Here is a 25,965-nt window from a genome sequence, read left to right as displayed (position 1 = left end):
CTGGGGGTGCTGGTGGGTGGTTGTAATCCCAGCTACTTAGGAGGCTGAGGCAGGAGAATTGCTTGAACCCGGGAGGTGGAGGTTGCAGTGAGCAGAGAACATGCCACTACTCCAGCTTGGGAGACAAAGCGCGAATCTGTATCCAAAAAGAAAAGAAAAAAAAAGAAAGAAAAAAAAGAAAAGAAAAGAAAAGAAAAAGAAAGAGGACTGACAGATGGGAAGGATGATGATACCGCGCGGTGGAAGCAGTGTGGATTCTCAAGTTGCTGATTACAGTAGATCCGATCAGAAACACCCACGTTCAACTACAAGTGAGAAATCAAACTTCATTGTTTTAAGTTTCTGAAATTTGGGGTTGTTTGTTACAGTAGCCTACCCTAATATACTGAAACTAATAAATAAAACTTAGAATCTTTCTCATAATTCATTTTTATCTACTAAGACTTGTGTATTATTTTGGAAAGTAAAGAAAAACATGACATTTAAAGAGATGAAACAACCTTTTATTTAGAAGTGTGATAAATGCTTTTTATATGCTATTTCCTTTAGTCCTCATAAAATCCATCTAGGTAGGTATTACTAGTGATTGAATATTACAGTTTTATTGTTTTATTTTCAGAGTTAATATTATTAAATTCAAAGAAGCTGTGCTATACTTGCAAGCTATAAATGATTGAGATAGGTACCTTTAGTATTTAATGACTAATAAAGCTCTTTGTTATTACATTAATAATAACGCAATTTTAAATCATGATAATTTCCTAGAAAATGGAAAAATAAAATTTTCTGAGCAACATTATTCAAATTCAATTTAAAAAATATACATATTGGTTTAATTTGGAAGATTTCGATATTCTTGAAATTTAGAATTGACTTTAAAAACAGATTTTCCTAAATATGTTACCTTGAGACAACCCTATAAATCCAATCACTGTATCATTTATGTAATAGTGAAGATTTACATTTTTATGATGATTTTATTAATATAATGGTGTGTCAGAATAGAATATATAATAATCGATTGTCCTTTCTGCAATGATCAACATTTTGATGCTAAAATATTACTCTGGACTTATGGAGGCTCTTTTATAAAGAACATTCACTATAAGTTTCATTTTTTCTTAATATAAGAGAATATTTGGCAGCTTTGCCATTGCTTCTGTCAGCCCAGTGATGTGAAAGTTATAAATTTTTCATGCAGTTTAAATAAAACTATTTAAATTTTATTTGCATTGTTTAGAAATCACTAAAAATTGTATAAACAGGTTACTTGTACCAAGGGAAACAGACTTTTATATAGCTTTTTTGAATTCTGTACTTTGCAACCCTTTCTGTTTAAAAAGAGTCACAATAAATATGATTTTAAATTTGAAGCCTTTAATTTAGTTTTGTAGTGTGTTACTGTGATAGAATTTTAGAACATATATATGTATATACACATGCATGTGATTGTATAAATATATTATTCACGCTACTGTCTATCATTCAGTATGGTTAAGGTTAGAGTTTCAATTATATGTGATGCCTCCATTAACTAAATAACTTTACTTAATGCCTAAAATTTACTCTGCATCGATTTTTAATCATTTATATTTTATAGTAAAATTTTATTTCCATGTTCCTTCAAGATAGAACTAAGGAGATAGAAAGGATCTAAAATATTATTTTATAATTACTAAACCTTATAAGTAAGGAAACTAAAGCTTGGTTAGAAAATTAGAGGTTAGAAAATTAGAAATAAAAGCAAGACGAGAGCCCAAGTTCCCTAAGCCAGTCTTCCTTCTACAGTGAGCAACGTTTTATTCTTTTAATTAGATTGTAAATTCTTGGAAGTATAAGATCAAGTATTGATTTCCTTCTTCTTTTTCCATCACTATCTATTTCTGTCTCCACAGACAGCTTGAATTTGACTCTAGCACAAACAGAGAAACAAACAGACCACATCAAACCATAGCAGGATCAAGATCCTCTTTATAACAATCCAACACAAAATGGAATATTCAGCACTCACACCTACTGGCCACAAGTAAGACTGTTTTGTCCACTGGCCCCTCATTAGATTTAGGGCATGCTATCAACTAGCATGCCAGTGTCAAGGAGAAACATTTGTAAAAATTAAATGAACAGCTTTTTGATAGGGGAGCTTAAATAGTAACATGCTGAGGTCGGTCTAGCTTAATGGTAAAGCATATATAACTTATAAATAGAACTTAGAGTATGTTCTTGTTCTATAGACCCTGAGGAATTTTCTGTTTGCACATTAGAGAAACAACAGCTGAAAGAAACTCAGAGTTACAAGTGTGGGTTTCAACAGCCTCCAGACTCTTTAGGATGCCACAGAGCTTTTATTTATGATGACTTAAAATGAATCACCAAAAGGTATCACAGGAATAAATAGCTACATTACCTGCAATTAGTTCATAAGGACAACTGGGTGTTACTAATGAGCCTTAGCCTCTGTATTCAGTGGTAAATGTCAACACAGTTTGGGACCCTTTTTTGTCATTGTGCATTTCATCTCTACATTTCATTTAGTTGAATGAAGGTAGGTATTTCTCTTCCTAACTGAATGTTGTTTTTCAATTGTATTTTTTGACCGTTGGTTTTAAATTGGGGTGTGTCTTGCCAATACACACAACTAATTTATGCCAGGGTTGGGACAAAGATCTGGTGACTTGGTTCTCAAACTTGTATTGCCTTATCTACTCAGAATTTGTTTTATCTTTTGGGCTACTATTTGAGATGGCTTTGAGTGGAAGGGTCAGGGATACCTTTGAAGAGGTGTATACTGGAAAACAAATTAAAAAGATTTGAGGACGTTTAATCCAGAGGCAAGATTAAGGTTTTAAGGGCTAACTTGCTGTCATCAGGTAGCAGTGCGTTCTCAGATTCTGCCTATGCGGACTTCATTTGGGTTACTTGTAAACCTGAAGAGCTCATTTGTTTATTGAATGAGTATTTGCTGTACATTGGCTAAGTGCTGTAGATAAATTATTCTGTTAATTTGCTAAAACATTCAAATCAGTTACATCTTAGGGCCTCTGACTCTGAGCCATTATGCTATGCTGACTTGTAAATGATGTTTACAGCCCTGTCCAGCCCTAAGATTGGATTCCAAATATATGCACAGAGCTTCAGAGGGCAGAAGCGGAATCTTTAGCAGGAAGAAGAAAGTACTAACGGAGGCTTCTAAGAAGAGAATTGTTCATCTCGGAAGTTAGTAGCTCATGACCTTGGCTGTGCGCAGATCAAGAGAAATGAGTGTATCTGGAATCTAGTAAAAGGAACGACTGTGCCATTTAAATATTACTCAAAGTTTGCCCAGGTCTTCGCCTGCCTCCCCTTAATTTCTTTTCTCACAGAAGTTTCAGCTTTGCCTGGCAACCAGACACCTTTTATTTTTCTTTCTTATTTCTTTAATTTGTCTGCAATTAATGTCTTCCAGGTTGTGGCCTCTCCAAGAGGACTTTATATATTTTAAAAAGAACAGATCGCAGGAGGATAATTTTATGGGGCAGGTGGCCTTTTTTACATGACTTCTATGCTTTAATCCTAACCTCAAGATGTCTCGGGGGGAATAATTGCACCTGTGAGAAATGCAATGGTCTTGTCAAAATACATGTATAATGTATAGATGCACATACATTATATATATATTTCTATGTGCTTTGTGACAAGAAAAAAAATCACAACTTCATGCAATATTAAATGAAATGAGATGAAGTGCTAACTTCAAGACACCTGCCACCATACTTCCAAGTTATCTGTCCAGTCTCTGGTTACATCTCTGATTTGCATCTTATATGAATGTCACAGCAGGCCAACTTCCACCTGATGAAGAATAAATGCCAAATGAAGTGAAGGCTTGCCATCCTAAATATGGTATTTTCCATCCCTTTATGTTTGGGCTTGAAATAACCCTCCTGAGGTTTTCTGGAAGTTATTGTTTCTCATAGGTGGTTGGTTCCTGGTGTGGGCTGCACTCTATATATATAACAGCACCTATGCTTTCTTGAATAAAAATAGGTTAGCTTAACAGTTACTTTATAATCCTGAGAAAAACGAAATCATGCCACATGTTAGAGGCTGACATTTGAAATGCCAAGGTCTCATTATTTGGAAGAGAGAAAATTATCATGAAAAAGAGAATGATTCAGCCCAGGTACTGATAGAGTAGGCAGTCTTCAACAATTACTGAAGAAAATACAATCATATGAATTCAAGAAAAAAGTAGAATTTATTTTTAAGTGGGGTGCAATACCACCGAAATGATGGCTGAGTATAAATAAAATCATTAAAAGCTTTGAGCTCTACAGATGATCTTACACCTGGGTGAACACAGCTTAAAAAATTTCATGATTTCATGGAATCGTTATTACACATCTCCAACTGCTAAAAAAAATGTGACCTCAATTTCTCTGCAAGCTTGTAAATCAATAACCCATAAAAATCTATGGAAAACATAAAAGATAACCATAAAACCCTCTGAATTTGGTTTTGCTATAACAAGTTTTGATTTTCAGATGCAAACCAACACAAGAAGGAATCAACATACCTGTAAATTTAAACCGGAAGGGAAAGTCTCTATGAAAATAAAGTAAGCTCATGGAAACCATGCAGAATAGCCACAGGCCTCCTGGGAATCAAATATCTAGACCTAAATTTGTTCAAGTAAAAAAAGGCCTGAATTGCTTTCAATCTCTAAGCCCATATCTTTCTCAAATGAAAGAAAATGAAAAGAAATTTGGGAGTTCCTTTTTTTCTTCCATTAAAACCATCAGAAACCCAAAAAACTTTTTAGTAGGCAAAAAAAGAAAAGAAAAGAAAAAGCTACATTTAAATGATGTGGGCTTCTGCCATCACCTACTAATAATACAAAAAAAAACCAGTAATATTTTGAAAAAATAGACGTTTCTGAACAAGATACAAAATAAAAATTGCTCAGGGGTGACTGAGGATTAATTTTCTTGCTTGATATAATGCCTGAATTTTTTTAGTTTATTTATTTGTTATTTTTATAGTGATGGAGTCTCTGTTGCCCAGGCTAGAGTGCAGTGGCTATTCACAGTTGTGGCTACAACCTACTATAGACCAGAGATCCCCAAGCAGGGCACATAGCAAGAGGTGAGCGGCGGGCCAGTGAGAAGCTTTATCTGTATTTACGGCTGTTCCCCATCAATGGCATTACCTGCCTGAGCTCTGCCTCCTGTCAGATCAGCCGTGGCATTAGATTCTTAGAGGAGCATGAACCCTACTGTGAATTGCTCAGGCAAGGGATCTAGGCTGTATGCTTCTTATGAGAATCTAATGCTTGACGATCTGTCACTGTCTCCCATCACTCCCAGATAGGACTGTGTAGTTGCAGGGAAACAAGTTCAGGGCTCCCACTAATTCTACATTATGATGAGTTGTATAGTTATTTCATTATGTATTACAATATAATCATAGTCAAAATAAAGTGCACAATAAGTGTAATGGGCTTGAATCATCTTGAAACCACCCTCCCCACCGCCCCCGCTTTACGGAAAAATTGTCTTTCACAAAACCAGTCCCTGGTACCAAAAAGGTTGGGGACCACTGTTATAGCTTCCAACTGTTCCTGGACTCAGTGATTCTCCTGCCTCAGCCTCCTGAAAAGTGGGGACTGTATCAGCTCTGTTACCTGAATTTTCTAACAAGCTTTAATAGTCATCCTGCAGAAAAGGCTGATGTGCAAGTGAAGTATGCTGCCCCTTGCAGGGCACATTTGAGGCACTGGCAAGGATTACTGCCCTCAAATTCTTGTATGATCTGAATGCCTGACGTTGTGAGCCATTTATTTCTCAGTGAGAGTTGGGGCTTCAAAGGCAAAAAACCTCCAGAAAGGTGTCATTGTGGCTAAATTCACAGAGGCAAAGCAATTGAATACTCAGCCCATTTTCGAAAAATACTGCCTGGTGGCAATGTACAGGTTGGGTCGAAGTAGGGACAGCATGAGGAGAAGAGAGGAATGGGGTAGTAAAAAGCAACCCCGCCGACTTGACAGTTCAGCTAAATCAACGTCACCGTGTGTGTGTGTGTGTGTGTGTGTGTGTCCTGAAATACTGAAATATGCACATGAATTTATATAGGTGTCTTGTTCAGGTTCTTCCCTCTCTCCCTCCTCCCTTCTTCTCTTCCTTTCTAATGCCTGCAGCACTCACAGAACATCAATAGAAGAACTACACAAAACTACACAACCAGCAAATAATGTCACGGTCACTATCTCCTTCATGGAAACACTCAACCTTGGATCAAATACATGCCTCAATTACATCTTTCATTTAAAAGTGAACCTCTCCTACTGGCATACTACCTCAAATAGCATCAAAGCGAAATGAAACACAGACAGCTTTAAACAACGCTGGTAACCATGGAAACATATCATTAAAGAATATATAAACAGGAATGAATAATTAGATGAGAAATTTATGTCTACATTTATCTTTTTGCAAGACCCAGGAAAGGAAGCTGCCTTTTACCTCTCACCTCAATTTGGATACTTCCTCTTTAGCCTGTCTTCTAATTGAAAACTAAGAGAATTCATAAACTGGGGATTTTAATACTGTCTAGCTCAGCAGACAAATTTCTTTGTAGGCAAATGACTAAAGAACATTGCATGCCCACAGTGGTCTAGATGTGACACTGAAGCAGCCAAGGGGTTTGCTTTAGGGATGTGAAGTACACAGGAAAATCTGACTTACACCATGGGGAGAAGGAGACAGCAGTTATTAACCATTAACAATGGGAAACACAAGTTGCCTAAGCAATTGGGAGGTAATCTACGTAGTGGGAAAATGGAGGGGAGAATCTGGGTCTTACAAATTATTTAAATTGCATTGTCAGGTAGGCAGGATCACCTGTGCAGGCCATCCAATGTCATACCTTTGCACATAGGGCGGTCCCAAATAAACTCTATGACGGGCTAAGTTGTTCACTAACTTAAAAACTGGAAATAGCTTTTGAGACGTACGCCTGGGGCTGTGCATCAGAATCACCTGGTTGAAGGGGGGCAGTAGAAAAATACAGTTTTTAGTATCCCACTCACCTCTAGGAATCTAATATTTTAAATGTTTTGCTAAGTGACTCTGATGCAGTTAGTTACTAGACTGGTGTTTAAGAATACTCACCTGGGTCAACTTCCTCTTTGGAAGCCTAACAGAAGCACAGACTAGGCCCTAGAGCAATTTTGGTAGATTGACTCGTTTTCTCCTCCCTACTGCAATGTCACCTCCACCCCTTTGTTGTGTAATGGGCTGAAGAACCTGCAGTTTGCTCTTGGCCTTGATCATGTGGCTTGCTTTGACTAATAGAATGTTAGCAAGTATGGTATGAGCAGAGGCTTAAAATGTGCTTATGTGCTTTGTCTTTCTCTCTTGGAATCCTGCATTTTGCATGAAAAGAACCTACATAAGGTAATCATTGGACAAAGGAGGGTGAAAGATATGTGAAATACACTTGGAGCTAAGCTTGGAGCTAAGCCTAGCCCCGCCCAGCCAAGATTAGCCTCAACTAGTCAAATTTGAGCCAACGTGTTTATTTGGCAAACCACCGAGTTTTAGCGTGGTTTGTTACACAGTATTATTGTAGCAGTAGCTGGCTAATAAAAAAATGTAGTAATTTATCAAAAATTGAGTCAGTATTGGAATTAGAAGTTAAATTTCCTGAATCTCAGGCCCAACCTTTTTCTACTGCTCAGTGATGCCTATTTTTCCTTAGCTTCCTTTCCTGGGCAGGATTGAGCACAGATGTCCATTGCCTTCAAAGGCCCTTCTGCTTGGCCTACATCACCTAGATTCCTATATTTCTGTCAAATTTTCTCATTAGACCTTACCTTTCCCTACATCTTATTCTTACAGAATTCTGCTTTCGCCTTTCAAAGAAGACTAAGAAAGCTCAAACTAATTTTTACAGTTCTGTTCGGAGGTAAAAATGTACTTAGTTAAATACTTCTAGATAAAATTTCTTCTGCATATGAACTGAGACTGACTAGAGACTCAATGCCAAGGTAAGAATTTAAGTATGATATGTAGGAATCAATGGGAAAATACTTTTGGGTGAGTGTCCTTAGTGTTTCTCAAATTATATCTAATCCAAATACTATAGGCCCTGGGATGCTTTCATACACTCTTTATGCAAATAATTTAGAAACTCTCTGCCTGACAGGGCCAAATAAATAAATACACTATAAATATAGGCCACTAAGAGAAGTGTTCAGATGGTATCTGTTTTGTTTCTTTCTGTGGAAAAATTTTTCACACAGTAGCAAATCTTCAGAGAAAACATATTTCTCCAGAAAATGTAGGTGTTTCGTTAAGGATGAAAATTATTTTCAGTTCCTTGACCTAACTTTGCCTGTAGTTTCATGTTGAAGATTTTATATTTATTTGGGGTTGCTAGATAATAAACTTTTACCATGTAAAGGACTAATATTGGGATGATCTTGCAATATGAAGAAGAGAAACAAAGACTAGAAGAGAAAAAAGTTGTCATTATTAGTTCAAGCCATCAAGTCACGTTCAGTGTTAACCTATTCTACATCATCCTCTGCTTTGTTCGGAGAAATCTATTCACTTGCTGCTGCCTTGATTGTCATGTTTCAAAGAAGCAGTTAGCAGGCTAAGAACTTGGAACTTCCATGGAGACACCTGTGAGCGCAGAAATTAATGAGCCTAGAAGATCTATTGGAAATCTGCAACTTTCTTCAAAAATTCTATTGATCCTATGCTCGCTGCGGCAGCACATGTACTAAAATTGCATCGATACAGAGAAGATTAGCATGGCCCCTGCGCAGGGATGGCACACAAATTCGTGAAGCGTTCCATATTTTTACATGGACACAGGGAGGGGAGCATCACACACGGGGGTCTGTCGGGTGGAACTAGGGGAGGGATAGCAGGGGATGGGGAGTTGGGGAGCAATAACATGGGGAGAAATGCCAGATATAGGTGATGGGGTGGAAGGCAGCAAACCACATTGCCATGTATGTACCTATGCAACAATCTTGCATGTTCTTCACATGTACCCCAAAACCTAAAATGCAACAAAATGTCTATTAAAAAAAATTCTATTGATCCTAAATTCAGCTGAAGCACAAAAATTGCTCACAGTTGTGAACTTAAAACACATGCATACCCAACTAAAAAAATGTTTGTTGGATTCATAATCACTGATGTTTAAAATCATAGAACTGTGCCAAAATATTTCTGTGTCAAATGTTATTGGCTTGAGCTTCATGTCAAACCAATATTCAATTTGATTGATTGAACAAATCTTTACTGAGCGGCTTTTCACAATGCATTTTGATGGCGTTGTGAAAGCAGATTGACAAAAGGTGGTGTATAATTTAAGTACCTTACAGTCTGCAGCTTTTCCTGGTAAATAGTTTGTGCCAGAATCTGTGCTCCTTGAAGACAGGATAATGTCTATTTTGTTCATTCCTATATCTTTAACATATAGCACAGGGCCTTACATACAGTCACAAATAAATATTTGTTGAACGAGTATGAATGGCAAATACAATGTGAGAGTAGATAATAAAGGTATCCACTAACTTAAGGAGAGTCTGGACACTACTGCAAAGGTTTCCAGCTTGAACGATCATGGTGCAGTTCATGGAGGCACCATATGACAATAACATTGTGGGTGCTATTTTTTGCTTTGAGTGTTAGAAGCAGTAAATGCCTCCTGGTAGGCCTAATAGCAAAAAGAAAAGGGTTTGTTACAATAGTGACAATCATGTAAAGAGAATGAGTTGTTAAAGAGTCTTAGCCTGTGGTCTGTGCACCCCTGAAGTCCGTAGGAAGGCGTTAGGGACCCACAGACTATGAGCCATCTTTGAGCATGTGGCTGTGGAAAATCTTTTGTCTCTCAGTTCAGCCAGCTTCTGGTTTTGTCCCTTGAGAGTAGGACTAATCACACCAAAGAGATATTTCTTTTTGGTAAGCTGCCTTTGGAAACCATATAGGCCATTGATAGCTTTGAGATGGGAAACATTTCAATGCCAAGTGCAACTTGAATTGGATGGGAAGTCTTGGTGTTCTCTGCACAGATGGAAGGCCTGTGAAGCTGGCACTGCCTCAGTTCTGCTGCCTCACTGAAGAAAGATGCTCCACATGTCATGCTTTCTACACGGGCCTGTGTTGGTGTCAACAGCTCTTCCAACAATCCAAAAAGAGGTCTTTCTACTGCTGTGAAAGTCTTCAACTTCTTCAGAGCCAAGAGCTTGAATTAGTGCCTTTTCAGTAGATCTTTGTTAAGATACAAGAGCACACCATGAGGTTCTTTCCTTTTAAAGAAGTTTGTTGACAATCCAGAGAAGAGATTAAGATGTGATTTAGTTTGGTTAATTTTTTACAATTTTTTAAGAGAAAAAAAAACTCCTTCTTAGAATAATCTGATGGTGAGAAAAGCCAGGACTAGCTCTCTAATGGCTGATATCTTAGCACATAAATTAAACAAATCTTTTGATTGAAAATGCTGAAGTTACTATTAGAGAACCTGCCAAAAAAACTATAAGCTTTTTTTTTTGGCCAAGCAGCTACTGTAAATGAGGTGACTGAAGTCAAATAACAATATGGATTTTCCAACACTGAACGCGAGACTGGTGAGGCCTTGAGTTTCTGGGGACAAAAATTAACAGACACTTGGCAAGTGGCTTATCCCTTATGAAGGTCACTTTTTGTTCAGACAGCCTTAAAATGGAAACAAATCGCTGACATAGATAGCCTTGATGATCTAAGCCTAACAAAGATGACCTCATTCACTTGAGGACAACGGAAATGGCGTCTTATAAATTTAAGTTGAAAATTTTGGTAATTCTTTTTTTTTTTTTTTTAATCCGGAAGGGTGTTTCATGCATTTTTTTTTTTTAAAGAAAAAAAAGAATGAAGGAGAGGAAGAAACGGGAAGAGGGAGAGGGAGAGGGAGAGAGAGCGGGAGTGTTGCTTTATTCTAAAAATGGGTATTGAAAACCTCTTTTATGCCAATAATTGTGCTTAATAATGGCCAACCAATATTTCATTTAAACCTGTGAGTAGGTGTGATGTGGTTACTGATGAGAGTGTATATTTTTTTGTATTTAAAGTGGAGAGTTCTACAAATGTTTAAGTTTACTTGTTCCAGATCTGAGTTCAAGTCCTGAATATCCTTATTAATTTTCTGTCTCGTTGATCTATCTAATGTTGATATTGGTAATTCTTGATTCATGCCGACCCATCAAAGATACTGTGTAGTACTGGAGCTGTAACTCCACTTGCTGGTAGAGATTTTGTGAATCAGGATCTTTCCTGTTATTGACATTAAAATGAAATGTTGAAATTGGTGCAGTATGAAATATTTCAATTCCTTAATCTAGAAAAACTACAAAAGCCTTTTCACAAGAGTGAGAAAACCATACCTTTCTGTGAATGCTGTTTCGGTATTCTGACTATGTATAGGAGCTCAATTTCCAATCCAATGAGATAAAAAGTAAGCACATATTTTGTGTGTATGTGTTTATGAGTATTGTTCTAGGTTGCTGCTTGTAAATGAATTAGATTCTCAGAGGGTTCTAGAGCTAAAAAAATAAAAAATAAGAAAAGGAAAGAAAAACCACTAAGGCAGGGGATGAGCTGATCAGGCAACATGCCCTTGTTTAGTGGGGTCCTCTGCACTTGTTCTGTGGGAGTTCTGTGATATAATTAGCTGTTAGCTTTTCTCACTTCACTTTGCTGAGCAGTGCAGACCAGGGTTGGCTCTGTCACTCACATGACATGAGTTAAAGATACACACATGAAAAGCTTTGTGGCTCAGAATGTGGCTGAAAGTGAATGCAGCAGAACAGGATAGGGGAGCAGGAGATGCAGGAAGCCTGCTTGTTTTCCTCATGTTATTAAAACCACCCCTGGTCTAAGGAGCAGGGAGAATTGAACTAGAGTTTAATATAAAGTTCTACTTGTAATAAAATTAGTGTAGGACCAATATACAGGGAAGCTGTTTCAAATATAGCTGGTTCTCAGCCCTACTTCCTACTTTCTATTTTGCTAATTAGTTCAGAATTGTGGTGAGGTCTCCAGGTGTTCTCAAGGAGAATGGCTGATTACAGATGCCTGGGTATTGGGTTGCAGAGATATTGTGTGCAAGTACAGTCATGACATGTTATTTTCAACCCTCTCTCGTTATGAAGAGGTGACACTATTATAGGATAACATGTGCAAACACTTATTCAAAGTGATATATCCCAGTGTGAGCTGTCATATAGCATAGTGCCTTATGCCTTTCTTTTCCTTGCTGGGTTGATGATATGAAAAATGTTCTAATGCAATTGAAAGGTTCTTGAGCTCACCAAAGCAAAGGTCCATCCATTTGCATCTGAGAATTTGTAAGTCAACCATCTGTAAGAGCAAATATAGGCTTGTCCTCAAATTTTTACATTCTGAAATTTTCCATTTCCTGTTAAGGCCTCTAAGAAGAATAACCAACTAAAATGGCATGGATTTTATATGGTTGAAAGGAAGATACACAGTAATATAACTTGTGACAAAGCTGGTGAAAATAGTGCCTGTCTATTTAACCTTAACAGATGCCTATGAAAGTGCATGCAGATACAGTCTCCAGTCTGTGACGTTTGGGGACATTATTGAAGTCATCAGTGAAACTGCTAGGGTGGATTGGGTAGTGGGGCATACATATCTTTAAAGATGGCATAGACTTGACACTCCTTGGCAAGGTTTAAAAGCCCCCTTCTGATTTAGGACAGAACAAGGCGTAGGGATTCAAACATATACATTTGAATGAAGATCAGGTAGAAGCTGATTAGCGCGAGGAAGTATATAATGGGTGAGAGATCGGTGTGGCTTGCTGATGTTGGGACTTGATAGACGGTGTTAATTTATAGAATTTATCGGCAGGAAGTGATTTCTAATTATGTTGCTTCCTTTTTCCTCCAAATCTGTGACATCATTTTTGGAGGTGCCTAAGATTTTGGATAAGATTTTAGTGCTAAAATAGGCTTTAAGAATAAACCTTCTCAAACACTTTATTCCAGTCATCCTCACTTTCCAGGTGAAGCTCCTCTAGAGACCAACTTGCCCTAAGTCAGTATCTAGTTAGTATTAGGACTTGTACCAAATCAGACCTGACTTCCAAACAAGAGCTCTTTTTCCCTTGCACCAAGTTACTTCCAATTAGGAAAGAGAGAATACAAAGAGAACTATTTTTTATCTTTTATTACTGCATAATAGTAAAATGTTCAATTAATCCATTTTTATATTGCAAACATGCATGCATTCATAAGTGGAGATTATTTTCTTAGTCTGAGGTAAATAAAATAGGGATATGAATGTTCTCTGAAAGCTGAAGGAAACAGAAAAGGTTCCTTTCACATCAGATGGATAATGTGCTGACATGATAACAAGATTTGAAGGAGGCATGTCTCAAACACGAGCGTAAAAACTGAATTATCACGCTCGTGAACCACAACATGGTCAGACAAAATTCTTACTTACAAAACTCCCAAGGTCTTACTTTGTCTTAGGTTATGCTGATATTGGATCTATTATATTCTTAGTTCAATGAAGAAAACACAATAGGTACTCATATGTATTTGTTTAATGAACAAATTAAGTCAAGCATTCACTGGGGACCTAGTATAAGCCAGGCCTGCTGAACATTTTCCAGTCCTCAAGATTCACAACTCCTTTCTCACCTCTCTTAAATCCTTTATAAAAGCCTCGAAAATCCTTTATAAAAAGTCCTCTTTGTATATCTATAGCCATATTATTTGCTTATTTTTCCCATCTGGCATGTTTTAACAACTACGTAGTTATGTGTTCATCAGCAATTACTACTATTTGTATGTTCCAGATTCTCTTAGGAAAGTCTTAAAATTATCAGAGAAGTAATAGCTTGTTTTGGGATTAAAATTTTGTCTACCTGGAGATGAACTTTTGTTTTTTTATTTAAAAATAGTCACGGAACTGAAGTATAGTGGGACTAATTTAAAAATTTTTTTAATACAAGATAAATTAATCTCCAGATAGACAGAACCATGTGAGTTGCTGGAAACTGAGTATGATAAACCTAACACTTTAATGTCTAACAAAGATAACCTCTGATACAGAGAGACAAAAAACTAGGGGCCAAGACACAGTAGTGAAATTGTGGTTAAAAAAAAAAAAAAAAAAAGACCCAGGAAGCTTCAGAAGCCAGTTGATGATTATTTCTTACTTTACAATTAGTGGCTTAGAACATCTTATTTGGTTTGGTTCAAAAGGTTTGTATTCAATTATATGAAACCATCTCACAATACAAGGAAGTAGCTCCACACGGTAGAAGAGAAGACATGGAGGAGACAGGTGGCTTTTGTAGTCGATTTTCAAATATTTATAACAATGTCACTGGAATGGGTTTTCATGAGGACTCACTAGAAACAACAAGATGGAATTTTTAAGGGAGCAGCCTGGATGTTACTTTTGCGGTGGTGAAGTGAGCTCTTCATTTTAGATACACTTAAGCAGGAACTCACCGACAGCTTGTTGCGGGAGGGTAAAGCAAGGACAGATTCCTGCATCATAAATGAGATTGAACTAATACATTCAAAATTTTTCTTATAATTCTAAGAAATTAGGACTTTCTTCTTGGTATCTGGTTGAACTTTGGGATGACTTCTTGCTGCCATTTTGAATAACAAATGAGAAACAAGATCCGCAATTTGCTATTGGCTAAGTATTTCAAAGAGTACATTGTAAACAAATACATCTGATCTTTGCATTTTTCCTTTATTATGTAATTAATATTACTTCTAGTATCTGTTTTTACAGGCCATAGATCAGTAAGAATCTAGGAAAACACAATGTTCATATTTTAAAGGCTCATAACAGCATGCCTGGAAAAGTAGTTCCTGGGATCTCTAAAATTTATATTGAGTTGTAAAAGTAAAGTATGGGCCACAGGTTAACAACCTTGAATTTTGCCCTTAGAATGAGTCTTAGAAAACCTACTTCATTATGAATACATTATTATTCAGTAGCTTCCTTCTGATTGATATGCCCAGAGCTACCTTTTTCTGCAGTCTTTTAAGCACCAATCTTTCATTTTGGCTCTAAAAATAAGATGGGCTTCTCCTCCCTAGTTGGGACATCAATTTTTACCTGCCAATACAGTTTGATGAGCTTGCTTATGCTCTGCTCTCTTCCTCCACCAAGCCAGAACACGTAGTCAGCAATCATGGCGCTCCTAAGAAGAAGGACAGATTTAAAACAAAAACGAACAAATGTATGGAACAGAAGGAAAACCATAATAAGCAGTATATACAAATCCTGAGGAAGATAATTTTTAACATATAAATTTCTCTAGACTAATATTAAGCAAAGCACAAAGCACGTTTTAGAATGTTGAAACTAGGGTTTTTGGGGGGTGTATATAAACTGAAACTATAAAAGAGAAGCAATAAGCTATTTGTCTTCTAGAGGGTTTAAAAAATTTATACAGTGTAGTAAGAAATTTGAAGATTATGAGAATGTTTTGTTTTGATTGCCCTATAGTAAGCTTCAAAGCTCTTATAAAGTGACACAGATTTTATGAACTTTTAGGTCTTCAAATCTAGCATAGCATAGATAGCTACCTATTAGATTGGTATTTAAGCATATGTCAGACTTGACCTCAGTTAAATCTTATTCACTGCTGATTAAATTAGCCTCTGAAAACAGAAAATATAAAATCTCTAATTCAAGGAAGAATCCTCTCCCCCAAACTTTGTGTGTAATTGAATTGATTTTAGTGTCTAGTGTGTACAATTGCTGCATTAGTCTTATTAAGTTGAGGGGATATTAAAAACTTTTGTGCAATGAATATTAACTCATTACTCAGTACCCTTTGGAAAAACAGTTTACTTTTATGACTGTTTCTCTGCTAGGTCTCTCTATTTCTTTTTGCCAGAGATTCCAAATCCAATTAAATGTGACTAGAAGTAATTCCAAATTGTCACATTAGCCAATTAAACATATAATAATCCTGTGTACCTAATCACTAGTACCAAAAGTTTATTTATTTGAGTAGAACTATCACTACGTATCCCTGAATGTTTGTCTTATCTTTGCCTGCAGATATGTGTAGTTTCTTGACATCATTGTAAATTGAATTAGAAATTTTCCTTTTCTAAATATAAGCTGTCTAAGGTGTAGCAACTATAAACTTACTCTGTTAAAAAAATTTAAATGTTTAGATTCTTCTTCAGGACAGACAAAAATTAGGACTAAAAATCAATGGTGAAAACAAATACCACCAACTGGAGGATTATTCAGCTCAATAAATTCATGTGTATATATAGTAGTATTGGAAAGAAGCTGCCCACTGACATTTCAAGATAAACGACAGTAATTTAAGAATAGCTAATATTTTAAGAATCCTTTATATTTCCCAAAGCTCTTAATGATAAGGTAAAGAGAGGTAGGAGGCTTTGATGTGTAAATATGAATGGGGCAGAAACAGATTATAACAGTCATAGACTGTAGAGGGACAAAAGTGCATTTCAAATGTTTGCATTCTGATAGAAGCACTTGGAAACATTTTCTTTTCATGACTAAAAAGAAAGTTCACTTGACATGGAGCTGCCTGTTATTTAATAGAAATTCATTTAATAAATTCTGAATTTAAGAAATATAGAAATTTAATTTTCAAGGACAACACACCCTATATTTATAGAAGTTGGGGACACTTAGGTGACGATTTGGTCAGCACTCTGATTCCTTCTACCATTAGCATTTGGATTTATAAATATGGTTCGACAAACATTGCTTAAGAAGTATACCAGCCGTTAGTTAAAGCAAGGGTGGGCAAACTTTTCCTGTGAAAGACCAATAGTAAATATTTTAAGTTTAGTGAGCCATGTGGTCTCACAACTACTCAACTTTGCTTTGCAGAAGCAGCTACAGACAATACACAAACTAATTAGTGTGGCTGCGTTACAATAAGATTTTATTTACAAAAAGGATATTGGGGTAGTTTAACTCTTCAATAAGAAAATTGGCAGGCTGATCAAGCCATGGGCATTTATATAATTGTCAATCAATAGTTCAATGCAGTGTGTACACATTCCAGCCACAGGGCCCCTTAGATATTTCAATCTGCTATTTTCTCTTCAAGGGACAGCATAACATGTACTAAAATTACTGAGCAGAGTCCAGGAACTAAACTTGACAATTTGAAACGTGCAAAAATGTCAAAGATAATTCTGGATTAATTAATAGTGGCTTGAGTCAAGTCAAAGCTAAATTGATAAGAATTTTTATAATGTTTGTTATTATCATTTTTGGGTGAGGAAAATTGTGAGAGAGAAGGAGGTACATCACCCCAGTGGGTTTCTAAGGTTTTCCTGAATTTTTAATGCTTTTGGTAATTTTGTTTTGTGTTTGCCATTGTAAAATTAGGATTTTTAGCATTTTTATTAATGTTTTATGAAAGTTGCTTTTTCTGTAATATTATGTTGTCACATTGCTACAGTCTTAAGTGCACTTTTTCATCTGGGGGCTCAAATCTATTTTAAAGGAACATAGCTCCAAATTTATATTGAAACCATGAAGAATTAAGATGCATTGAAATTCATTACCTGCCGTACCTCAGTGAAGCATAATTATTATAAGAGCAAAGGAATATTAGAATTAAATAACAAAAAATGATTTCCTAAAGCTTCATATTGGCTGAGATATATTTCAGAACTATGATGTATGTCCTTCAATATGTGGCGTGTATTCATAGAGCTGTGTTCATGTTTGGGACACAATTCAGGTTGTAATTGCTCTAAGTCCCTTTTTCTTCCCAGTGGAAATGGCAGATGTGCTTTTACCACTCGCCTTCCTTTGTCTGGTTCCCTATTGTAGCTCTGCCCTACTGCTCAGCCCTCATGAATTAGTGAAAATTAGTGAAATGATATGAAAAGTGCATGGAAATTGCATTATGTCATGCAATATTTGTGAGGCAAGAGCCATGAGCTTTTCATCATGCTGAATTTATAAAGGGCAAGATAATTAAATGATAAACCCATCGAGCATCTATAAGGAGTCAAGTACCATGTGAGATCCTGGTTCTGGCAGACTCATCCCATGAATCAGATGTAAACAGAAACCCATCATTCTTTCTATTCTCCTTCAGGTATCTCTCTACCATTAGAACAATATCTAGGTGCTAGTCAATGTGATTCAGTTGCTTCCAACTGTTTTCATTTCATTGTCAGGATTCTATTCATCTTATTTTCATTAACCTACTGAATGCTGTACCTGCACTGGAGCTAAAAGATCATGTTAGTCAAACCCTTTTAACTGACAATCAGTGGCTTAACATCTACTAATTTTGAGCCTTTCCGACGTGATAAGCACCGTGTTAAGCACTTTGTGGAGCAGAGTGTAAACCTAACCCACCCACTTCTGCACTAGATCTCATCCAGTTGCGCCTACTCATGGAAACTACTCACCAAGTCTCTCACTATTCTAGTTTTCTTTTCGCTCTTTCCATTTCCCATTTTCTCCTGGAGCTTTTCTGCCAGCATACACAAACGCTGTTGTTTCTTCCTTTTAAAATGAAACAAATACCCCAAAAGCCTGTATTGCTCCACTTCCTCCATTCCAATTATCACCTGAGTTCTTCTTTTCAGTATTAAAAGGCAAACCAGAAAACCTCGCATTCCTGAAAAAGCTGTGTGCATTCTCTACATGTAAGTTTTCTCTTCCTGTTGTCTCTGCAACTGACTCCAGCAGGGCTCTCATTCCCACCACGTCACTGAAACTGCTTTTATCAGCACTATGAATCGTCTCTATATTACCAAACGTGATGGTTCAATTTCCAAGCTTCATTTTCTATGCATTCTCACGTGTGAGGCATAGACCAGCTCACTCCCTCCTCCGTGTACACTCTCCCACTTGGCTTCCACTGCGCCATTCTTTCTGGATTTCCTCCTATCTCTCTGGTTGCTCTTCTCATCTCCCTGGATTCCTAACTTTGGGGTGTCTCAGGATGCAATGCCTGGACCTTTTTCTTTCTTGGTGAATTCATCAGTTTCATGGTTTTAAATAGCATCTATACACTGAAAAGTCTTATGTTTATATCCTGAGGCGAAACCTCTTCCTAGATCTGCAGAATCTTGTAGAAACTGCCTTTTATACTTAGATAAAATAGGTTTATACCTACTTAGATATCTAATAGGTTTGAAATTTAACTTAATCATCTCAGAGACACAAGTCTTCCTTACTTCATCTCCCCAACTTTTAGCAGTCTCCAGCTGTCTAATTTCTCAGACAAAAACCTTGGTATCACCATCAACTCCTCTCTCTCATGTTCCCTGGTCAGGCTCTCTTTAACCTACATCAGAATCTTGCCATTTCTCACCACCTCCAGCATTATCATCTGGTCCATAATCCCTCATCTGGATTATTGCAGTGGCCTCCAAACAGGGCTCCCTGCTTCTCTCAACACAACAGAGTGATCCCATTAAAATTAGGGTGCTAGAGCAGGTCTCTCCTGTGCTTAAAACTGCAAAGCTTTTTGTCTTTCTCAGAGTAAAAAACTAACCTCTTTATAATGGCATTTGAGTCCTATATTATCTGGTCACAAGCTGCCTCTCTGACCTTATTTTCACTGCCTTCTCCTTAGCTTACTCTGCTCCAGACAGAGTCCATCAGCTGTTCCTCACAAAGAATGGCCATACTGTTGCTTCTGGGATCTTGCCCATGACAGTCCTTCTTTTGAAATGCTCTTTCCCTAGATGGTCTTATGACTCCCTTGCTCACCTCCTTCGGTCTTTGTAGGTGCCATTTTCATGGTGAGAACTACCCCAACCAGATTCTGACACTATCCATACCCTCACTTGTTGTACTTTTTCCCATAGTACTTATCATCATTCAACATAAGGTTTATTTTACTTGTATTAGTTTTTTTTTTGTTTTTTTTTTTTTTTTTGGGACGGAGTCTCACTCTGTTGCTCTGGCTGGAGTCCAGTGGCACAATCTTAACCCACTGCAGCCTCCATCTCTTGACAGTCCACAGGTTCAAGCGATTCTCCTGCCTTAGACTCCTGAGTAGCTGAGATTACAGGTGCCCGCCACCACGCCTGCCTTTTTGTGTTTTAGTAGAGACGGGGTTTCACCATGTTGGCCAGGCTGGTCTCAAACTCCTGACCTGGAATGACCCACCTCTGCCTCCCAAAGTGCTGGAATTACAGGCTTGAGCCGCTGAGCCCAGCTATTTGTATTAGTTTTGGTGGTGTTTATTGCTGTCCTCTACTGCAGGAGTCAGCAGATCATGGTCTGTGGGTCCCATCTGGTCTGCTACCTGTGTTTACAAATGATGTGTTAATGGGACACAGCAATGCTCATTCATTGGTGCACTGCTTACACATTGTCTATGACTGCTTTCGTGCAACAGAGGCAGAGTTGAGCAGTTGCAAAAGAAATCCTATGTCTCACCTCACAAAGTGAAAGATATTTACTATCTGGCTCTTCGCTGGAATGTAAGGTCCCCAGGGGCAGAGATTTTTGTCTGTTTTATTCACTGCTTTGTTCCTTGTGCCTAGAACCGTGCTTGGCATGGTAGCCACACAATAAATATTTGTTAAACAAACAACTACACATTATCTTATTTATTTATATAAACTCAAAAATTAAATTCTATGCTACAAAGAGCCTGAGACTAACAGAATTACATAGCTTACTAGGATTCTGACAGCAGCAGTCTGGCCTTAGAGCTATCTCACAGTCCATATTTAAGAGAATGCTTTTGTAGTGAAAGTGGCATGGTAATGGAGCGACAGAATGGGCTTTGTCAGTCTAATTTGTCCAATATGGAATCCAATGCAAAATTTAGCTCATATGAAAGCTTAATGAATGCTAATGGATGCTGATGTATTTACGGCATAAATTGAAGAGGAAAGGTATTGGGAAGCACGTTGGCCTAATGTGTTGATCTAAAATTAATTTTAACATGATGCCTTCAGTCATATGTTAGCAATTATTGCTTTCCTACAAGGAAATCTTCACATTTTATGTACTTAATACATCTGTTAAGTACAAAAGGGGCAGAATATGGTTTTTAAATATATACCCATATAAAATAAAAGGTTTTTATATTATGAACTCAGCTGATCGTGAATCAAATTTTGTTCCCATAAAATGGCAAATACATAATAAAATAATGTGACATATTATTAATCAAGTAGGTACCAGTTTTATTTTTAAGTTTTATTAATTTATTTGTAATTACTATCACAAAAGGATTATGAATACAAGCGCATTTATGTTAGGTGACAGATGAATATTTCTAAATGGACTGTGCAATTCTAAGAGTATGAGAATATATTACTGACATTTCTTAAGGCCTATGTTCAGATTCAAAATTCATAACATTTCTACTCAGTGTGGCCACATGGTGGTGTAAAACAATAAGATATGGGTAAACAACAAAAAAAAAAATCGCAGCGCACAATCAGCTGTGTGGTCTCATTGGGCCGACTGGCTGAGACCTTGAAAAGTCATTCCGTTCATCACCTTGCCTTTAGGCAGGATCACACTTAAACCTTTCAAATGAGACTGATGAGAATCTATTCTGTTTTAAAGACCTCCACAGAAGGACACTGCTCTGCTTTCCTCACTGATTCCAGAGTTTCACAGTCATAAATAGAATCTTCTGCAGTTTTAGTCGGCTGGCTTTAGTTTTCTCTCCAGCGTTAATGCTACCAAACTACACTGTATTCTCTGAACAGAAGTTCTAAATATCCTCATGATAATTTATTAATCTTCTTTCTCCTATGTTAATTAACCCCAGTTGCTTCCATCTTTCTCCAGTATCCTCTTTTTTTTTGCCACAAGTCAGTTTTGTGGTTGCCTTTCCAATTTATTTAGGTTTCTCCTTTTCTTCCTTCTACAGCTGGAAATTGATCTCTCTCAAGGGTGATAGGATAATCTGTGATCTATGCATCTATTTCATTTATGTAATTGGTATAGGTACTTCTGAGAGGTGTGTGTATGGGATAGTTTTAACTACAGAATTCTTTTGTATTATCAATGTGCTTAGGAGGTTGTTTCCTTTCTCCTAGACTTAAAAAAGCTCAAGAACATATGTATATATGCTGTTAATTTTAGATAAATTAATATTGATGCAAATGTATTTCTCTTTTGAATATAAGTACACACTAATATTAAAGACAACATTGTTATGGGGAGAAGGTCTGAACTAAAAATTCATTCAAGTGGAGACACACACACACACACACACACACACACAAAGCATCTTTACGTAGGCTCACATATTTTCCACACAGCAACCAGTCACAATGTTCTTCCAAAAAAATGTAAATTACCTCAAAACTCAAGCCTCCATGGTAGCCTAAAATTCTTAACAGGCTGGTTTTTCTCTTCAACACATTTTCCATAACCCTTCAGTCAAGCACGCCCCCCACTCTGCCCCCACCCGCTATTCCTAAACCAGAATCTTATCCTTTTTCTAAATAAGCTTCGCATTTTATCATTACCTATGTCTACTTGCTTATTGCCTTCTTTCTCTAGTCCTGTGCTGTCCAATATGGGAACAACTAGACATCTGTGGCTATTTGTATTTAAATGAATTAAAATTACAATTTCAATTTAGTTTCTTGGGTACACAGGCACATTTCAGGTGCTCGGTAGCCCCATGCGGCTGGTGGATACCATCCTCGATGGCACAGAATATCTCCATCATCTCTGGAAGTTCATTTGACAGTGCTGATCTAGACTGTAAGCCACAGGAGCCTACCATTACAGTTGGCTCCTCCAACACCTGGTAATAGTTGTTGCTCAGCATAGTTTTAATAAACACTTTGTCTATTTAAATAATCAGTAATTCATATCTGCCTGTGTTTGGGCTTTCCCTTGGTTATCCATCTTCCTTCCTTCCCCCTTCCTGTATGGCCCTATTCATTTGGCATTCATTCACAAGGAGACTCAGCTTCGGTAACGCTCTGGGTTCAGGTTTTTCTGCAGTTGGTGGTCATTAAAGCAGTCTTTTGGTCTCTGGATTTTTGTAACAAGTCTACTTCTCTGCCTAATTGGCTGATTCTAATATCTGAAAATTTTTCCTGAGATGGAGTCTCTACCTATTGCAGCCCAAATCTAGTTATAGGTTTCTGCCTTGATTATAATTTCAAATTCTGATGATTACTGGGGTTCTAGCCATGCTTACCCCTGCAAGACTGTCGAGCAATTGATGGGACTTTTTCTTGAGGTTTACTGCCTACCTGCTGGTCTGAAATTCCAAATATTGCCTGTTTCTAGATTCTCTAGTACTACGACTATTTGTAACAGCAGCCGATATTTACTGAGAGCTTCCATGTACATGGCAAGTGCTTTATGTCTCATTTAATTCCTAAAACCAAGCTATAACTTGAAGAAGCTGAGGTTTGAGGAAGTTAGCTTTCTAAAAAGTAGATGGCAGAGAAAGGATTCCACTAGATATATTGGGCACCTGATGCTAATTTCATGTTCAGCTACTGACTATTGGTATACTCTCTAAAAACTATAGTCACTGTGGTTGATGGAACTGTGTGTAATGCCATTGCCTGGTGATGCCTTGTCCTCCTCCTTTATCCCCTATTCATGCTTGTCTCGCTGGCAGATATGTCCTATTCTTAGTTCTGGCTTATTAATATGACATGGTCAATTTCTTTCTTTTCTGGCTGTGTCAACAGAGGTGTTATTATGTCTATAGAAAATATATGCCTAACTGAAGAGGAGTAGAGAAATAGAACTTATTTTAGATCTTTTTAGGAATTTTGTTTTATTTTTTATTACTTTTTTCTGTGTGGAGCCAAAAATCAACAAATGTTTCTTGTTTTATAATAATAGGCAAAATTTGGAGTCATGGCAGCATGGAAAAGTATGAAGACACGATGCTGATCTCTACGAGCTTCCAACTGGACTATAATATGACATCCACATTTGACATATTTGGCATGCCAATATATCAGGCATTTTATGTCCACAAAGAACCATGCAAACGTTAACTACATCTTGTTAACAAGAAGCACAGATCATAAGTGCTATAGAATTTTAAAGAAGAAAATGATTGCCTTGTACTCTAACAGCATTCAGTGTTGAGACCTAAAGCACGGCTCACATTATTTTTAAGTATTAATGAAGAAAAGATAGCATATTTTTTTAATTTGGTTGAGGAGCAGAGACATATCACATACTAGGGAATTGAAAGTAGAAGGTATTAACGCGGGGGAAGACTCAAGATGGCGCTGTGACAACAACCCAGGATTGAAGCTCTCGGTGAATGCGCGGAGAGGTGAGTCAGAGCTGCGTTTCCAGACTGATCTTTGTTGCCCACAGAACAGGGAAATTCCCAAGTATAAAGGAGATGTGGGACACCAGGCAGAGGCTTTGCTGGTGAAGCTGGCAGCCGGGGTGGTGGCGGCTGGCCCTACCCAGCGCTCCCCACAGGGCGCGCTTGTCTGGGTGCCCTGTTGAACCAGCAACCCGAGACTTGAGAGGGCTAAACTTGAGACTGAACGGGACTTGGACAGTGGGCCAGCCCAGGGGATTTCAGGGACACAGCGTTTGGGGTAGTGCAGTGGGACGGACAAAACGGCGATTCCAAACGCTCCCTGTGGAGACAGTCCCTGAGACACTCCATGGGGGAGGGGCATCCATCATTACCGAGGCAACCCGCCCCTACTGAGATACATGCCCACTGCTGACTCAGCCTGCTGTTGCTGAGGCAACCCGTCCCTACTGAGATACACGCCCACTGCTGACGCAGCTTGCCTTTGCTGAGGCAACCCGCTACAACAGAGAGACTCCGCCGCAGGGCGTAGCCCATGGCGGAGACTGCAGCAGAAGAGCAGAGGCTGCAGCAACAGGGCGAACCTCACAACAGCAGGGCGGAGCCTTGGCAGGCAAACAGTGGCTAGTCTGCGTCCTAGCTGGGCAGGACCTCAACGGACATCCAAAAATAAAGCCCAAACCCCTCAACACAGAGCATTTGAGAAAAAAAAGGGTTTTTTTAATGAGCTCTGTTGCAGCAGAATCAAACATAGCAGCCTAACAGCCCTGAATGAACAACAGAGCTCACAGCTCAGCAATTAAGCTCCTATAAAATACAAACTGTCTCCTCAAGCAGCTCCCTGACCCCTCTATATCCAAAAGACTGACATTAGGCAGGCATCATCCTGGGACAAAGATAGCAGAAAAAGAAACTGGTAGCATCCCTCGCTGTGCCACAGCTGCTAGAGGTGCACCACAGACAAGCAGGGTCTGGAGCGGACCTCAGCAGTCATACAGCGAAGGGGCTAGACTGGTAGAAGGAAACCCAAGCAACAGAAATACTCCATCATCAACATTCAGGGTGTCCACTCAGAGACCCAATCGAAAAGTCAGCAACTACGCAGACGACCAGCGGACAAATCCACAAAAATGGGAAGAAACCAGTGCAAAAAGGAGGAAAACACCCGAAACCAGAACACCTCGCCTCCTAGAAAGGACCAAAACTCCTCACCAGCAAGGGAACAAAGCTGGACAGAGAATGACTGTGACGAAATGACGAAATCAGACTTCAGAAGGTGGATAATGAGAAACTTTTGTGAGCTAAAAGAACATGTATTAAATCAATGCAAAGAAACTAAGAACCTTGAAAAAAGATATGAAAAAAGATTTGAGGAAATGATAACAAGAATGGATAACTTAGAGGGGAATATGAATGAATTAAAGGAGCTGAAAAACACGAGAACTTCGTGAAGCATGCACAAGTTTCAATAGCTGAATTGACCAAGCAGAAGAAAGAATATCTGAAGTCGAAGATCAACTCAATGAAATAAAACGAGAAACCAAGATCAGAGAAAAAAGCGCAAAAAGGAATGAACAAAGTCTCCAAGAAATGTGGGACTATGTGAAAAGACCTGACCTACATTTGATAGGTGTACCAGAAGGGGACGAAGAGAATGAATCC

The 25,965-nt window shown here is 37.9% G+C and overlaps 1 protein-coding gene and 2 non-coding genes across 3 annotated transcripts in view; 1 reads left to right on the top strand and 2 right to left on the bottom strand.

The window, feature by feature from the left end:
* SPATA16 (spermatogenesis associated 16) overlaps positions 1 to 25,965 on the bottom strand; it is a 253,666-nt gene that overhangs the window by 79,850 nt on the left and 147,851 nt on the right. The window contains exon 5 of the mRNA XM_035278772.3: positions 15,150 to 15,234. Coding sequence (XP_035134663.3) covers positions 15,150 to 15,234 — 85 coding nt within the window. The remainder of the gene's footprint in view (positions 1 to 15,149; positions 15,235 to 25,965) is intronic.
* LOC118148995 (U6 spliceosomal RNA) lies at positions 8,743 to 8,849 on the top strand. The gene has a single exon (XR_004736172.1). It is a non-coding gene; the product is annotated as a U6 spliceosomal RNA (small nuclear RNA).
* On the bottom strand, positions 13,382 to 13,485 carry LOC118149070 (small nucleolar RNA U13). Its single transcript, XR_004736234.1, has one exon. It is a non-coding gene; the product is annotated as a small nucleolar RNA U13 (small nucleolar RNA).

The sequence above is a fragment of the Callithrix jacchus genome, chromosome 17, assembly GCF_049354715.1.
Source record: "Callithrix jacchus isolate 240 chromosome 17, calJac240_pri, whole genome shotgun sequence".
Taxonomy (NCBI): domain Eukaryota; kingdom Metazoa; phylum Chordata; class Mammalia; order Primates; family Cebidae; genus Callithrix; species Callithrix jacchus.
This window is presented reverse-complemented; position numbering and strand designations above follow the sequence as displayed.